We start from the raw sequence: 17,263 nt of genomic DNA, 5'->3' as shown, positions 1-17,263 counted from the left end.
ACAGGCATTCATCTTAAACCATGGGCAGCTTCTTCCAGAGTTAGTCAATATGTACTGGATAATGAAAATCTCCATATGTATACCTTACTTTTGGATATGTGTATTAACTGTCCAGCAGAAGTACTGTGCTCATATTGTGCAGTCTTGCTCTGTTAGTCAAAGCACAAAACCTGGAAGTCTGCAGGAATCTAATGGCAAATGTCAACTGAATTCCATCAGTTTCTGGTTAAACTTCAATCTTTTGAAGCTATGAAGAAATAAGCAGTGGCGTGTTCTATTATAATGATATCCAGCAAATCTAGCTACCATACTGTAAGTCCTGTTTAAGTTTATGGCCTAGACAAGACTGCAGGTTAGTTAGATGATGTGTAGAATACTGACATGAAAGTAGTAACTGCATATCAGGGGTACATAAATGAGCATTGTGAAATGGAAACAATAGCTTTTTTGAGCTGATCTAGGTTTTTATTGGTTTTAGACACATGATGCCTTGTATTTATTGAAATGTAATCCATTATCGATAATGTGATGAAAGTAGTTAATAATTTGCTGACTTGTCTGACTAGATTAAGATAATGCCATATTTTGATGGGCTAGAGTACTAGAAATGTCCTTGGATAGATTATTAATATTTGATTAGCAATGATTTCTGGCTCTTGTTTAAAATGAACATAGTTCAACAGTAATAAAATTAAGTCTCATAGGTTTAAGCTATAACTGTAGTAAATCAAAGCTGGACTACTTTTCACTATTGATTGTGCTGACTACATTATATGCATCAAAGACTGTATAGTTATTGCTTGCATGAACCAGTTTTGCTTCATCACAATGAAAAAACGTCATTTATAAAGAGAGTAAAAAAAAAAACAGTGGCCCTATCATCAAGTTCTGTAGGAACTGAACAGTAACAGGTGGTAGTTGTGAAAGGACACCATTCCATCTGCCTGAGTGATGGATTTCTTCAAAGTATCTGTATATTATATTACGTTATATTATATTATATTTATCTTTCTAATTCCACACAGCCATTTTACTCCTGTGTGCAGTCCTACACATTTCCATAAGGCTATTTCAGCTAACAGAAGTGATTTACAGCTATTGAATTATGTCAGCTACCATATTTTATTTAGCGAAACTACAAAATGTTATGCAAAGGGAAAAAATTAAACTGTTTTTGCACTAATGTCACACTTAATTTCTGAGGGTCATGTTAAATGCACTGTGTGAAAATATTAAAGAAAAAAACAACTTACCAGAAAAAAGGCTCCCATAATTTAGTCTGGAAGACAGACTGTAGCAAATACAAATTTGAAAGCTGTACCAAATGGACCATATCTCTGTAATGCAAATCACATATATAATGTGGAGACGTGTATCATAATCTATGCATATCTTCAACTTTAATCTGTATTACTGTTACATGATGCATTTCACATGCCATATCAATTTTCCTTTGAAGTCTTTCATTGGATATCCACTGAGAGCTAATGTTTGGTAGAATTGTATGTTCTTCTACTCCATGACAGAATGTAACATTTTACTTTGCATTCCCACATCCTTGAAAAAAATGTCACCTTGTGATGCACTGCAACCTGTTTACTGTTCCAGAAATCTCTTCTGTGCAAGTCTCTTCTCATACTTAGTTTGCAGGAGCAACCAATCCATATATTCTACCACCTTTGAACTGCATGTAACTTGTGACCAAATTCATTGTCTGATGCTGCTTCAGTTGCTCTGACTGTTCTGCTTTGATCTTGACAGGTTCACTGACTTTACAATGTAATAATTTGGGTATGTGCAGCTGCAAACAACATGTCACTGGAGAGAAATGTGATCAATGTCAGCTGGGATATCACTCTCTTACTGAAGGTGGATGCAGGTATAGTACAGCTAAATCACATATATTTGTACTCTTGTGAAACCTGCAAGCTGTGCCTGTTTCATATGTTTGAAGAAAATGTTCTTGTGATTTGTTCCGCAGACTAGTATATTTCTTAGTTCTATGTTTTGTATCATGAGTGGTTATGATATGCAATTTAACCAAGTTTTAAAAGGGAATATTTAATCTTTTTTTGTTTGTCTTTCGTTTTAATTCTGGCAGATGTAACCCTGAAGCAGTAATCTATTCTGCCCATTAAAATCAAATGCTGAATCTTTACTTGCAGTAATGGTTGCATTTTTGTGCGAATTTGAAGTATCGGATTTTGTACAAAATCTTAAATTATTAGTATTCCACCTGTCTTTCCTGTTTTTAAATCTCAGAACACATGTGCATGTGAGAGTCATGGCTAGCATATAAGCACTTGCAAGGATTGTGAGGTCTGATAATGTCCACCACATCCACCACTTTGTACAAACGTTCTGCAGTTGAAATGCCCAGGGTGTACAGTATGTAACTAGAATTGAATCCATATAACAAATTGATGATAAAATTGCCAATGAATACTGAGGTTTGTTAAGACACATAGATCTTAACAAAGTAGTGATTTACTGAATGCTGATGGATGAACTGAGAAAGAAATACATTTGGCACAAATAAAAGTGCTGCTTAATGCCTTGAATATAACCCTTGATTGAATATGTTAAAAGAAACAAGACAGGATGCCAAAGAGTGTGTGCAGAAAAAGAAGAAGCCACATTTTTCAATTAACCTTATTTATTATTAATAACTGAATACATCAATGGAGGTATGCATAAGCATTTGCTTGCCATGGTGCAGAACTGAATGAAAAGGATTCCATATCTCCGAGTGTCCCATTGCTGCTTAGGTATGTATTAAGGACTGGCAAAAAGCTGGCACTACGAGGAGAGGGCAGCGCAGAAAATTAGTACAGGTTCTTTACTTGTCAACAGTCACCCTGCTGAACAGTAATGAAAGGGATGCGCTATGATAAGCAATGAGACTCACATGACAAGAATAGTAAGGTGGGCTGCCCCAGGGGGTCTACTTGAAAAGACTGAAAGACCACTTACCCAAAGATAAGACCAAGACAACATCATCATAACTGCAGAAAAATGAACACTCAGAGCACCAGAACTTTAGTGTGGGAAAAGAACCACTTGGCCATCATGGTGAACTTTGCCCTTTCCCCACTGTAGTGTGATCTCAGAGTTGGTATATTCAGTTGGGGGGTGATGGTGAAGCCCCCCACATTTGTGCATTTGATTTAATTTGGTTTGTGTTTTTTTGTGGTGATGGGCAAGTGGTGACTTTCCCGGAGCTCCTTATCAGTTTTACGAGTGTTCGTTCTTCTGATGTTTCAACGATGTTGTCTTGACCTTGTGGCCTTCAGGTAAGTGCTCTTTCAGTCTTTTTAAGTAGACCCACCCCAGGGTATTGCCTCATAGCTACCACTCAGACTCTGTAAGTATGCCACATTGGGCCAGTGGAACAAAGTGTCAACACAGTTCATTATATCAAGGAGGAAAGGAAGGGATAGTAAAGGTAGAAAAAGGGGAATATAAAGCAGAAGTACACACACACACATGGGTAAACATAATGAATAATCATTGGAGGGGGAAGATGGACATATTTTGGGGGGTGCAGCATCCATTTTATGTATTTAAAAAAGAAGGGTAGATGGTGAAAGTAACAAGGAGCATGTGTGAGAAAGTTAGAGTGAGTAGAGAAGGTAGCAGTGGGCAGACAAACACAAAACACTGATGTAGATAGACTGGGGGAATATGGACTCAAAACATGGAGACAACTAGTGATAGAGAGCAGCACAGTGGTGCAGTGGGTAGTACTGTTACCTTAAAATAAGAGGTTCTCTGGTTTGATTCTCAGCTAGGGGTGCCTTCTATGAAGAATTAGCTTGTCCTATCTGTGTTTGCAGGGGGGTTTCTGCTGGTGCTCTGGTTTCGTCCCACATTCCAAAGACTTGTAGTAGGTGGATTGGACACACTAAATTGTATGTAGGTGTCTGTGTGCATGCTTGTATGTAGTGTGGAAGAAAAACTGAGGCAGGGCTAGCCACATAGTTGTGTGAGCTTTGGTTCTAGATGATTGTCAGTGTTACTGTGAGCCTATCTGTGGGGTTGTGGATGGAGATGGACAGATTCAGGAATTTAAATATAAATATATGATATATAAATTATGACAAAATAATGTAATGTGTAAAATTGATATGTGGGATAAAATATTTGTTACACTATGGATATGGTAGAAAAGAAGATGATGTGGATCATTGTATAATAAAAACAGAGAGGATGAAGATGTGTCATTTTATATAAAAAGATGGTTATGGAGATGAATCTGATACGAAGAAAAGTGTAGATAATGTTAATGAAAAACTGAAAGTGTAAATAATGAGGATATAAATGTATGAATAATATGTCTTGTGTCTTTCGGCTTTTCCCGGTTAGGGGTCGCCACAGTGGAACTCTGATCCACTAATGATTGGCAGTAGATTTTTACATGCCGAGTTGCTGGCCCTGACGCACAGCCTTCAACGAAGATACACCCATTCACGCACATCTTCACACAGAAGATGCTCTAGCTGAGAATCGAACAGGACAACGTCTTATTGTGAGGCGACAATGCTACCGCAGCACCACCACCACAGTATAAATGTATAAATAATATAAAAATGTAAAATATGTACAGAATGAAGCTATTCCTACTTTTTTAGATAAATGCCATGGGATCATTTACTTCACCTAAGTGACCAGTAATCTTTCCTTTACTTTCTAAAAAAAAAAACTACTGGTAGAGTTTCCATGTTCTCTTTTCCCTTCTTGTTGATGGTTAGTGTTTGGTTGTTTGAATCAGTCTTTAGAGCTGTGGACAAGGGTAAGGTGGTCCACGCAGCCTATCTGGACCTCAACAAGGCCTTTGACACCATCCCCCACTCTGGAATCATAGATAAACTTACTAAACTGGGCATAAATCCCTACGTCACTCGATGGGTTGCCAACTGGCTTACTGACAGAACTCAGACTGTAAAAGTAGCCAACTCCAAATCCAGCTACAGGCAAGTGACAAGTGGAGTACCTCAGGGTTCAGTCCTGGGACCGCTCTTGTTTGGCATCTACTTCTCTGAAGTACAGACCAACACTAAGGGACTCTGGCTAACAAAGTTCGCAGATGACTGCAAACTGGGAGCCATTAGTGAATCCCCAAATGATGTGGATATTCTACAAAAGGGCCTTACAAAAACAGATGCTTGGTGCCAAAGCCATGGGCTCAAGCTTAATGCCAAGAAATGTATAGTTATCCCTTTTGGGAAAAAACATGTACCCATGAATTACCACATAGGTGGCAGTACACTAAACACCGAAAGTGTAATGAGAGACTTAGGGACACAGGTGGACAGTGGTCTCACCTTCGATAACCACATTGCCACAACAGTCAGGAAATACTTCTATGTGGCACACCTCATGACTAAGGGCTTTTCATCCAGAAAAAAGGATGTCATTGTCCCACTGTACTCATCCCTCATTAAACCCATTATAGATTACAACGGTCTATTTGGTATGTAACTCACAAGACATCTGCAACAGCTGGAAAGGCCAGAGAAATACCTCATTAAAAGAATCACAGGCCTAAAGCAGATGCCCAGTGCTGACCTTCTAAAGAAACTCCAGCTATACGCTGTGGCATATTGCCTACTCAGAGGTGATCTCTGCTTAACATACAAGGCCATGTCAAACCCTGAGCTGTTGGACATGCTCCACTTAAAGAAATCCCAATCCCTCAGAGACACATGCTCCAGGGATCTAAACCTTGTCATCACAATGAACAAAACATGCTGGAGGGATAGGTTCCTGACGCAGAGACTCTCCCCATACTCTGGAATAGATTGCCCATACATGTCAAGCAGTGTGCCTCCTTGACCTTCTTCAAAAGGAACCTTGACGATTGGATGGGAGATAGAAAATTCACCCTGGGGATCAGGTCAGTCGCCTTGCTAGACAGGGGTCCAGGGAAGTAAATATTGTGGGAAGAAATATCCAGGGAATTGTTATGGCTAGGCTTGTATAGACCCTGGGGCCAATAGCCTAGTACCAACCTATGAACCTAGAATTTTCTTTTAAGAAGTACATTTCCACTGGGCATAAGATACTCAATGCTGATGCCCACAGGGAGTTTGTATATTGTTTAGTGTGAGATCTGTGCAGACTTTAACTCAAGGCCAGTCAGTGATAGGCAGAATAAGTTGGACCTGAAGTGCCTTTTACAAGCTTCTTTTTTTTTTTTATTTTACATTTGTTGACTGGGAAAGTCCAACTGGATTAAAAGTCCATTTTCAGTGGAGGCCCAGTTAGAAAAGCTCCAAGAGAACAATATTTTACAAAACATAGTTTTAAGGACAGACTTTTGACATACAATTTCCACAGAAGAGACTTTGACAAACATATTCACTAACAGATAGAATACATTCATTTTCTACAACATAATATTATATTTTAGAAGATATTCCTAAGTTTGGGATTCCTGTCATAAATTTATTATCAGAGTAAAGGCAGAGAGATGTAGAATAAGGCTCCGAGAGAGCAGATAATGCTCGCTATAGTTGAGAAGGATGACAAACTGATTCACTATATGTATTCACCTGGTTTAAGTTGAGAAGGATAACAAATTGATTTACAATATGTCTTCTCCTGGTTTTAGTTGCTTATGGAGAGCTCAACATTGCTGGGGTAGTTTTCTCTAACTCCTGGAGAGATGGGATGAGCAATAGATTAGCAGTCCTAAGTGGGTATAGTACTATGATTGGTTGGCTTAGCAGAGTTACTTAAGTTAGGTGAAGTGTTCTAATGAGACATTAGCCAGGGGGAATACAGGAGCACAGTCGATAATTCAAAATGTGAGTTTTAACAAGTTTCTTGAACTGTGATGGGGATTTGTTGTCAGTTATGTGGGCAGGAAGGGAGTTCCAGGTTTTTGCTATACAGTGGCTGTAGACAGACTTACCAGCTTAATTGTTATATTTGGTTACTTTGAGGAGGTTTTGTGTGCTAGACCTCAAGGGCCTGGCAGTTGTATAGGGTTGCAAAAGATTTTGTAGGGCTGGGGTGTTTTCAGAGTTATGTATTATTTTGTGGGCTAGTGATAGTTGATTGAGTTGAAGTAGTAGTGGTAGTTCTAGCCAGTTGAGTTATTTTAGGCATTCACAGTGATGTGTTCTGATGGGAGGGGTTCTAGCGAATTTGGCTATCTTATTATAATAACTATCAAGTTTGTTTAGGTCGGATTTTTGGAGATTTGTAAGCATGGGGGAGACATAAAGTAGGGTGGATAGTAGGTGAGTCCTTGTTATTGTAGTTTTGGAGTGGTCAGTGAAGACATTTTTATTGCGATACAGTAAGCCAAGTTTTTATGTACTTTTTTATGGTTATAGAAATATGTAGGTCAAATCTAAAGTGATTATCTGTTTCAACCCCTAAGAGTTTGGTATGATTTGTGGGGGTGACTGTGGTCTTGTTAAAGGAGGAGATGAAGAAAGAATTCAGTGGGAGGTGTGGCTCTTTGGGAGCTAAAGAGTACTAACATTGTTTTACTTGGGTTCAGAATGAGCTTTTGGTTTGTAATCCAAGTTTCTGCTAGGGAAAAGCATTCTTGTGTTAGGTAGTGAAGGATGTTAATTGATTTGGCTGCACATATTATGGTGGTATCATCTGCATATTGCACTATTGAGGCTTTAGGAATACTGTTTGGGAGCTGATTGGTGAAGAGGGTAAAAAGAAGTGGCCTTGAAATACTCCTAGGGAGACTGGTGGGGGGGTGAGAGTTGGTTTTGCCACATAACAGTTTGTTTCCTTCCCTCTAGGTAGTTTTTGAACCAGGAGATGGCAGGGGGTGGTAAGGTTTAGTGTTGCTAGTGAAAGAAGGAGTTTATTGTGGTTAACCATATCAAATGCTTTGGACAAGTCAAGGAAGGTGGCAGATACAAGGAGTCCATTGTTTCTGTGAGTATTGACAATGTTGGTGAATTCTGTTAGTGCGGTGGAGGTGTTATGGAAGGGTCTAAAGCCATGTTGTTGTGCTGCTATTACATTATTTTCTAGGAGATATTTCATTAGTTACTTGTGTATTACCCTCTCCAAAATTTTAGATAAAGGGGGTAGTATGGCTATAGGGCGGTAGTTATAGAGTTCCAGGGAGGTTCCCCCTTTATGTAGAGGGATGATATGTGATATTTTCCATAGCTTGGGTACTATACACTCTGAGATGGATCTGATAATTAGGATGGAGACAGGATATGATATGGCTTCTGCAGCCAGGTTGAGGTATTCAGCAGGTAATTTATCTGCAGCTAGAGATGTTGGTTTGAGCTTGCGGAGTAGTTTTTCAATGGATTTGGTTGGTTCTGGGTGAAAGTTGAACTTGGGGCAATTGTTAGTTGGGGGTGGGGGGTGCAGGAGTGGAGATGTTGTCATAGGGTTGGTTGTTTGCAAGGGTCTGGATGGTTTCTGTAAAGTATTTATTAAATTGAGTGGGGTTGTCTTCCTGGTTATCTATTTTTGGGGTTGGGCTAGTTGTTTTACCTGGTTGTAGAATAGAGTTAATTGCTGTCCAAAATTTTTGTAGGTTGTTCCTGTGCTTATCCTGTAACTTTTGGTAGTAAGATGTTTTGTCTGTTTTGGTGAGTTTTTTGGCTTTGTTACGTAGTTCAGCATGTATTTGTTTGTTCAATTGAGATTTACTGTCGAGGTAGTTGGTCCAGGCCTTGTTTCTTTTTTTGAGGAGGGATTTTGTGTCTGGGGTTAACCAGGGGGCATATTTAGTTTTAATTCTTGTTGTTCTGGAGGGGGCATGAATGGTTAAGGCTGTTTAAGAAGGTAGTATTGAAATATGTGTTGGGTTAGGCCATGTAGGTTAAAATGGGAGCGTGGGTTATGATTGGAACAGTTTTGCCAGTCAATATTAAGGTCTCCTAGTACTATGCTTTCCTGGGGGAGGGAGTTAGATATCCATTCTAGGAGTTTTTCTGTAATGGGGATATTGTTGCCTGGAGGGATGTAGCATCCTATGATGTTGATGTGTTTACTATCATTAAGTTTTAGATCTGAAGTAGTTACTTCATTTGATCTGCAACCTGTGGGATTCGGATCCGACCGGCAGCTTTCCAAGCTTCAAGATCCGAGCTCCTAGCTCCTCCCTCCTACCCATAATCCCTTGCTACCAACCACATTACCTCAGATCGTTTTTTGCCGCGGCTAAAGACAGTTGCTTCTTAGTGAAGAGCTCCTGGCCTGGTGAGATTGTTCCTTTTTCTAAAAGCTAGTTTCTAGTTTAAATTGTGTGTGTGTTGTTTTTAGCATTTATCTAATCATACCCACGTTTAAAAAAAAAAAAAAAAAAAACTTTCTCTTTAGTTTAAATTTTGTCTCTCCCCTCCCCCCTTAGTGTTTGGGTGTGTGTGTGAGAGAGTTATGGCTGAAGCAAAAGCTATATTTTCTAAGTGTACTGAGTGTGGCCATAAGCTTTCCCCAGCTGATGGCCACACTCAGTGTGTTTTGTGTCTGGGGGCAGCACATTTGTCAGAGGCCTGCCAGATTTGTGCGGCCTTTAATCCTCAGGCACTTAGGGACAGGAAGAATAAGCTGATCCTGGTGGGAAAACTCCCTCAGGAATCAGCTTCTTTTTCCTCTCCTAGCCGGATCCAGGCTACTCCGGTAGCTTCAGCGCCGGCTACTCCCTCAGCTGTACCCGGGACTCAACCTCCCTTATCGGGTACTAGCTCTGTGGAGTCTGGTTCTTCTTCCCACAGGGAGAAGAAGAAACACAGAGAGAGAGAGGGTCATATTTCTAAGAGGCGGGCCGAGTCTCATCCCTCGGCTCCGCCTGAAAAGATTCTGAAATCTGAGAGGGTCTCCGGATCCTTGTCCTCTCGGCTCCATTCACCTTCCTTTTCCCCGGAGCCAGAGGAGGAGGATAGGTCTCCCTCGAGGTCTTCGAGGCGGCCTTCCCGGCCTGCTTCGACTACCTCTTCGCGGTCTACCAGAAGCATCTCCGAAGCAGACATGGATCGGATGATGCGAAGATTTTTGCAGACCCAGATGCAGATGGGGATGCTCTTGCCTCCCCCCCCCTTGGGAGGGAGTGCAGCCCCCATGTTTGCCCCGATAGCTCCTTCTCCGACCCATTATCGGGTCTCGGAGTTTTCGGATCCAGACCCTTTCGGATCCGGGGATACGTCGGCGCCGACAGGGATAGTGTCTTCGACGCCGACTATGCCTTCGAGCTTGTCGGATCCAAGCTCTCAGGACCGAGGGTTGAGCATCAGATCCGAGGGAGTGGTTGTGTCTTCGGCGCCGATGGGGCCAGAGCGCACCACTGCCTCGGATCCGATTGCTTCAGCTCCGACCCCGATCCTTACCTCGGAGCCGAGGAGGTTACTTTCTCAGGCTGGTGATGGTGAATCTCCCTCGGCCTTTGAGGTAGTGGAGAGGGTACTGTCGAGGTCATCCACGTCCCCAACCGGGCCTTCGGATCCGCCCGTGCCCCCACTGTATCAGGGTCTGTCTTCGCTCATCCGTCCATCGGGACAGCCTGCCCAAAGCCTCCAGTTAGTTCCCAGGGAGGAACACCAACCGGTGGACGAGCCCTCTTTGGACAGCCCCGCCGAAGAGGCGCCTCGGAAGCACCAGTGCAAAAGGAGGCACCTGGACTCCCCCGAGTCCATTACCATGGATACGGATTTGGAGGATACGCAGGGTTCCCCAAGGTCACCCCCTGAAGATGTCTCATTTGGAGACATCATGGAGATGTTGCGTATAAGAGGGGGGTGGTCGGCCCAAAAGCCCTCCATGGACGAGTCCATATTTCTGGAGGCCTTTGAGGCAGGCCCATCTACCTCCTGGGTGTCCCCGCCAGCCGACCCCTTGGTGGACCTAATTACCACCAGGGCTTGGAAGGAGCCCGACACCGTGGAGCCTATCCCTAGATGCCCGGATAAGGTCCTCAGCCCTCCCTCTGATAGACCTTCGTGGTCCAAAGGTGCACCAGTGGATGCTATGTTGGTGGCGGCTGCAACTAAGAAAGAACTTGCCCAAGAAAGTTCTTCGATCTATCCGCCCAACAAGGAGTCCTGGGCTTTGGACCATATTGGGAAGCGGATGTTTGCTTCAGCAACCTTTGCTATAAGGTCGCTGAACTACATGGCACACACTATCAGGCTACAGCGTGACTTAATTAAGGAATACGCTGCAGCCCCTCCGGAGTCCATCTCGGTCTCAGACAAAAAGGTTTTTGAGACCCGAATGGCCACTCTAAAGTCCATATCAAACACATCTATGCGGCTTCTTTCTCATGCCACGGAAGGAGCCGCTAGAGCTAGCGGAGCGGGAGTAGTTTTGCGACGGCACTCCTGGCTCCGCCTCTGCGATTTCACGGATCCCTTCAAGGCGTCCTTCGCGAACGCCCCTTATGATGGTTCGGCCTTATTTGGCTCATCGGTTCACGACACGCTAGTCCAAAGCAAGAAGGATGGGAAGACGCTGTCGGCCGTCGGAGTCCGCTTCTCGAACCCCCAAATATCCTTCTCCAGGAATCAGAGGGGGCAAAAGAAGCTGTGGTTCTGGAAATCTCAGCAATCCCATCCTGCTGCGGACAACTCGTCCTCTAGAGGCAGAGGAGGACAAGGTGGACGCCGGCCCAGAGGCAGAGGGGGCCCTCGTAACTTCGGGTCTAGAGAACCCTTCTCGGAGGGACCCGCACAACAGCCCTGAGGGCTTGCCCGACTGTCCCTCTCTGGAGACAGTCGGGGGGCGACTATCGGAGCACTTATCAAGCTGGGAGTCAATTACAAACGATCGATGGGTGCTCCAGATAATATCCAGAGGTTACACAATTCTGTTCTTAAACCCCCCCCCCAAGCCCAAACATCTCCCCGATGTTCCACCCCATCAAAGGGAGTCCGCAACTCAAGAAATTTCAGAGTTGCTAAGAAAAAGAGCCATCCAGCCCGTCCCCCCAGATCAGTCCGGATCGGGTTATTACTCCAGGTTCTTCTTGGTGCCAAAGAAAACGGGGGACCTCAGATCCATTCTAGACCTTTCGTCCCTGAACCTGTTCATACCCAAGGAAAAGTTCCGGATGGTCACTCTCCAATCTGTTCTCCCCCTTCTGCAGGAGAACGACTGGATGTGCTCGTTGGATCTCAAGGACGCGTACTACCATATACTAATGGACAGACGGTCCAGGAGATTTCTCCGCTTCCGGCTAGGAGCCAGTCATTATCAGTTCAGGGTTCTTCCATTTGGCCTAACCTCAGCCCCCAGAGTGTTTACCAAAGTCATGGCAGTGGTAGCAGCCCACCTGAGACTCCAAGGCATTCAGGTGTTCCCTTACCTGGACGATTGGCTCCTCACCGCCCCCAACAAGCATCTTCTGGTTACAGCGAGAGACTATGCCCTATCTCTGTTTGCTCATTTGGGCATTTCAGTCAATTTGAAGAAGTCCTGCCTGTGCCCATCTCAAGCCCTAGATTTCATAGGGGCCAGGTTGGATACTCGAATCTCCAGAGTGGTCCTCACACCAACCAGAATAAACAGTTTGTACCGCCAAGTCTTGGCTATTCTTCAGATTCCAAACCCCCCCCAGCAGAATTAGTCCTGAGGGCATTAGGATCTATGTCGGTGGCAATTGGCCTTTCTCTCCATGCCCGTCTGCGGATGCGTGTATTACAGTGGACTCTCCAGGTCCAATGGTCTCTGTTGACCCATCCTTTGGACATGCTGATTCCCCTGAGCAGGGCATGCAGGGACTCCCTACTTTGGTGGCTGCAGGCAGAAGATCTCAAAGAAGGGAGACCCTTTGTGATTCCCCCAGTCGAAGCCACATTGACCACGGACGCTTCCTGCCTCGGGTGGGGCCGGCATTATGCAGGGAAGTCTGTCCAAGGAACGTGGACTCCTCTAGAGACTGCATTGCATATCAATGTCCTAGAGATGAGGGCAGTGCTATTGGCGTTACAAGCTCTCCATCACTTTCTACCTCTGGGGACTATTGCAATCCACACGGACAACATGTCCGTGGTATGGTACATCAACAAACAGGGAGGGACCAGGTCTTGCCCCCTGTGTCGAGAAGCCATGAGAGTGTGGGAATGGGCGATTTCCACCAACCGCTTTTTGATAGCAACACACATTCCGGGACGGACCAACATATTAACAGACAGCCTAAGTCGGGTGTTTCTCAGCCCTTAAAAGTGGTCTCTGAATCCCTCGGTCGCGAAACAGATATTCCACAAATGGGGTCAACCTCGCTGTGACCTTTTTGCTTCTCCCCTAAACGCAAAATGCAGCGAGTACTTCGCGATAGTTCCCCCCAAAGGGGAATCTCCCAGGGATGCCCTGGTTCATGCTTGGCCGCCCGGTCTTCTTTATGCATATCCTCCTCTTCCTCTGATGATGAAATTCATCCAGAAAGCCTGTCGGTTGGGAAGCAAAGTGATTCTCATTGCCCCATTCTGGCCTCGACAAGTCTGGTTCCCCATTCTGCAGTCTCACAGTGTGGCTCCCCCTTGGATTCTGGATCCCAAACCAGACCTAATCTCGCATCCAACGAGATGCCACACTCCAAACCTGGTCAGCCTCCGGCTCACAGCCTGGCTGATCCAGTTCCATTAATGGCAAGGACTCCCGGTATCTCTTCCCCAGTCAAGGCTATTCTCGTAGCAGCTCATAAGCCATCCACTAGAAAACTCTACAACAGTAAATGGAAACGCTTTTCCATCTGGGCAAAGGATAAGGGATTAGACCCCTTTACGGTTCCTATTCCCAACATTCTGGACTTTCTATCCCTCCTTTTTGAGCAGGGAGCTAGCGTCCACCATTAAAGTTCAACTTGCTGCCATCTCCCATTATCATGTAGGAGATGGCATAGTTCTTGGCTTCAGTTAAAATATGCAAAGCCTTTCTAAAAGGCGTGTTCCTCTTAAAGCCTCCCATTAAACCGGCTATGCCTCCATGGGATCTTACCCTGGTATTACAAGCATTAACGGGACCACCTTTCGAACCTGCGGCCTCTGTGCCATTAAAGTTCTTATCTTGGAAGACAGCCTTCTTGGTAGCAATTACCTCCGCCAAGCGGGTATCAGAGCTATAAGCCTTGTGCATTAAGTATCCATACCTTATTTTTCACAAAGATAGGGTTGCCCTCAGGACTAGTCCTTCTTTTCTTCCTAAGGTAGCCACAGAATCTAACATTAATCAATCTATTAACCTCCCTGTTTTCTTTCCTAGCTTCCAAAACAAAGGTGAATACACATTGCACAAATTGGATGTACACAGGCAACTGCATTTTTACTTGCACAGGACTAAAGATTTCCGCAAGTCAGACCAGTTGTTTGTTTCTTATGCTAAATCAGCCATGGGCAAACCAATTTCTAAGGTGACAGTAGCAAATTGGATTTCTCAATGTATCAGACAGGCATACATTTCAAATTGGGAGACCAGCTCCGGTTGCCATCCGGGCACACTCTACCAGGTCTGTGGCTACCTCAACAGCGTTTTGGTCTAGAGTTCCAGTTGACGATATTTGTTCATCGGCTACCTGGTCCTCTTCCCATACGTTCATTTCTCATTACAAACTGGACATGATCTCCAGAAGTAGGGCTTCCTTTGGCTCCGCGGTGCTTCGGAATATCCTTCCGTAGGGTCCACCCAGGGCCTTTAGGTAAGCTGGGGACTCTGTCCCACAGGTTGCAGATCAAATGAAGTAACTACTTCAGATATAGAAGTTATGTACTCACCATAACGTTCCATCTGAGTAGATACTTCATTTGTCTGCAACCGACCCCCCCTGCCATCCCCCGAACCTTGGTAAAATATTGTCCTGTGGAGAGTTCTCTCCATCCTTAGCTTATAGGGCAAAATAACCGATCTGAGGTAATGTGGTTGGTAGCAAGGGATTATGGGTAGGGGGAGGAGCTAGGAGCTCGGATCTTGAAGCTTGGAAAGCTGCCGGTCGGATCCGAATCCCACAGGTTGCAGACAAATGAAGTATCTACTCAGATGGAACGTTATGGTGAGTACATAACTTCTATTTTTGTTGGAGTGAGTTTTCAAGGATGAGGTGAGATTTATACACTATAGCAACACCCCCCCCCCCTTTTTTACCTAATCTATCACTACGAATTATATTATAACCTGGTGAAGTGATTTAATTGTTGTGGTTGCCTGGTTTAAGCCAAGGCTCTGTTAGTATGACTATCTCAGGTTGATAAAAGGAGAGTAGTGCATGAAGGTCGTGGACTTTGTTTAGTATACTTCTGACATTTAAATTTAAAATGAACGTGGATTTGTCTCGGTGGAGTAGGGTATCATTCAGGTTGAGGGTTGGGGCTCCTAGATTTTGTGGGCTTGGGTTTGGGTGTATATCACCACAGCTAATGAGTTGGGTTCTGAGGTAAAAATAGAGTTTGAGTAGTTTATTTAGGGTCTTAAAGTTCTTTATAGTTTGGGACTGGTAGTATGATGGATGTAATCTGTGTGCATAGTGGTGAATAAAGAAGGTTTGGTAGTGATATGGGTCTAGTTGAGTCAAAAGGTGTGTTGTAATAATGTTAGTGGAAGTAGTTTTTCTTGGTATGTGGATAAAATTAAGTTGTTTTTGGTGGTTGGTGATAGAAGTTAGCAGTGGGAGGATGGATACACCTAGGAGCTATAGTAAGAGGTGTATGTATGTGGGTTTGGGTAGTATGGGCATGATTTGGTTGGGTTTGGTTATAAGTGAGAGATCTGCTTAGGATGGGGTGGATGTGGCGGATGATGAGAGGTGTTTGTGATTGTAAGGTAGTTAGATGGAAGATTGTGCTTTACAGGATGTGGAATAGTGGAAGAGAAGGAAATAGGTACAGGGTTGGGGCAGATTCAGTGATTGGTGGTTAGCATGAGGGGATTGGCTAAGTTTAGTTGAAATGTAGCACTAGTGGGGGCAGGTGGGAATATGAGGCAGGGAGGGGAGCGGAGTGAGCACAAGCACTGCGGGGCTAACACTAACTCCAATTATATCCCTGGGCTTGCTTGTTTCTTTTCTTTGTACACCAAATGTATCTTTTCACTTGTTTCTGTTTACACCAAATGTGTCTGTTTGGCTGTATTGTACTAGTTTAATTTACTTATACTTATGCAGTCACACTGAAAAGAGTCTGGGGAAGCTTCCTCACCACAAGCAGACCAAAAGATAATTTTCAAAATGGCGCCGCTCAAGGAGCACCACTAATACAGACTAGTTAATGTGCATGGGGGAGGACGGAGTTAGAGGAGGGAGATACAAACTGGGGGAAGGTTTAACCAGAAAAAGCAGGTAGAGATCTGGCCCGCCCCCTCACATAAAACTGCAAAGAAAAGCAATCAGCATAAGAAGTGGAAGCCTTGGAACTGTAATGTAAGTGTAAGCAAGGAAGAGGTAGAAGCAGGAAATTAGGAGTGTAAGCAGTTGTTGCAGAAACACTACTTTATGGTCTTGGTGTGCAAGTAATACAAAAGAAGGTAAATCTATCTGGGGGACAAAATACACCAAGTAAATGTTACTTGCCTTACTTTACAAGTATTCAGTGTGGAGGCAGATCTATTTGGGACAAGATACAGTAAGTATATTGTTAAGTTATGCCACACAGTGACAACAGACAAAGCTATAGTTGCCTGGGGGTGGCCCTTGTAGGTGTGCATGCCAGCCAAAACAATGTTTAAAAAATAACTAGTAAAAGTAACAAAGGTGCTATAAAAGGAAATGTAAATAACCAGTCACATTGTTTAAAACATAACTGTTAAGGACCACATCTGCAAATAACAAGAACTGTAAATATCCAGTCACCTCTGCAGACTTGTCTGGTAGGTATCCTTATTAAAAAGTGTTATTCTTGGCTTGTAATAACTGTAGGGAGAAACCAGATCATAGCAGTGGTTTTATCTGGCAATGTTACAGTTGCTGGGGAGGTGGGGGGGGGGGTGAGCTGTGATGATGCAGGTAGACCAAGTGTGCTGTAAAAAAGAGAGACTGAGTGATGTTAGGAATATGGGCTAGTAATTACAAAGTGCACAACACCTCAGTTATGGTAAAGTTAAGAGGAGTGAGTGTAAGCTGACTGAGTGTGGATGTGTGTTGTTAGGAGAGGTATAAAGGAACCTAGAGAGTCTGTAGGGAGACCTGTGGTGTCTGCGGAGTTATCATGCAATGACTGAGATAGATAGAAGTTCAACAGACCATAAATGTACAGACTGCTGACCTCAGGGCTTGTAGTGGATTTGATAACAGGTAGAAATCATATTATAGTAACAGTAAAATACATACTTATGCAGTCAGCGTTTC

At 43.7% G+C, this 17,263-nt stretch overlaps 1 protein-coding gene across 2 annotated transcripts in view; it reads left to right on the top strand.

Annotated features, from left to right (window-relative positions):
* LAMC3 (laminin subunit gamma 3) overlaps positions 1-17,263 on the top strand; it is a 4,228,426-nt gene that overhangs the window by 1,736,941 nt on the left and 2,474,222 nt on the right. For both annotated transcript variants that reach the window (XM_044058389.1, XM_044058388.1), the window contains one exon: positions 1,762-1,879. In XM_044058389.1, the coding sequence (XP_043914324.1) occupies positions 1,762-1,879 (118 nt within the window). The remainder of the gene's footprint in view (positions 1-1,761; positions 1,880-17,263) is intronic.

This window comes from Protopterus annectens, chromosome 16.part0 (genome assembly GCF_019279795.1).
Source record: "Protopterus annectens isolate FY-2018-M chromosome 16.part0, PAN1.0, whole genome shotgun sequence".
Classification (NCBI taxonomy): domain Eukaryota; kingdom Metazoa; phylum Chordata; order Ceratodontiformes; family Protopteridae; genus Protopterus; species Protopterus annectens.
This window is presented reverse-complemented; position numbering and strand designations above follow the sequence as displayed.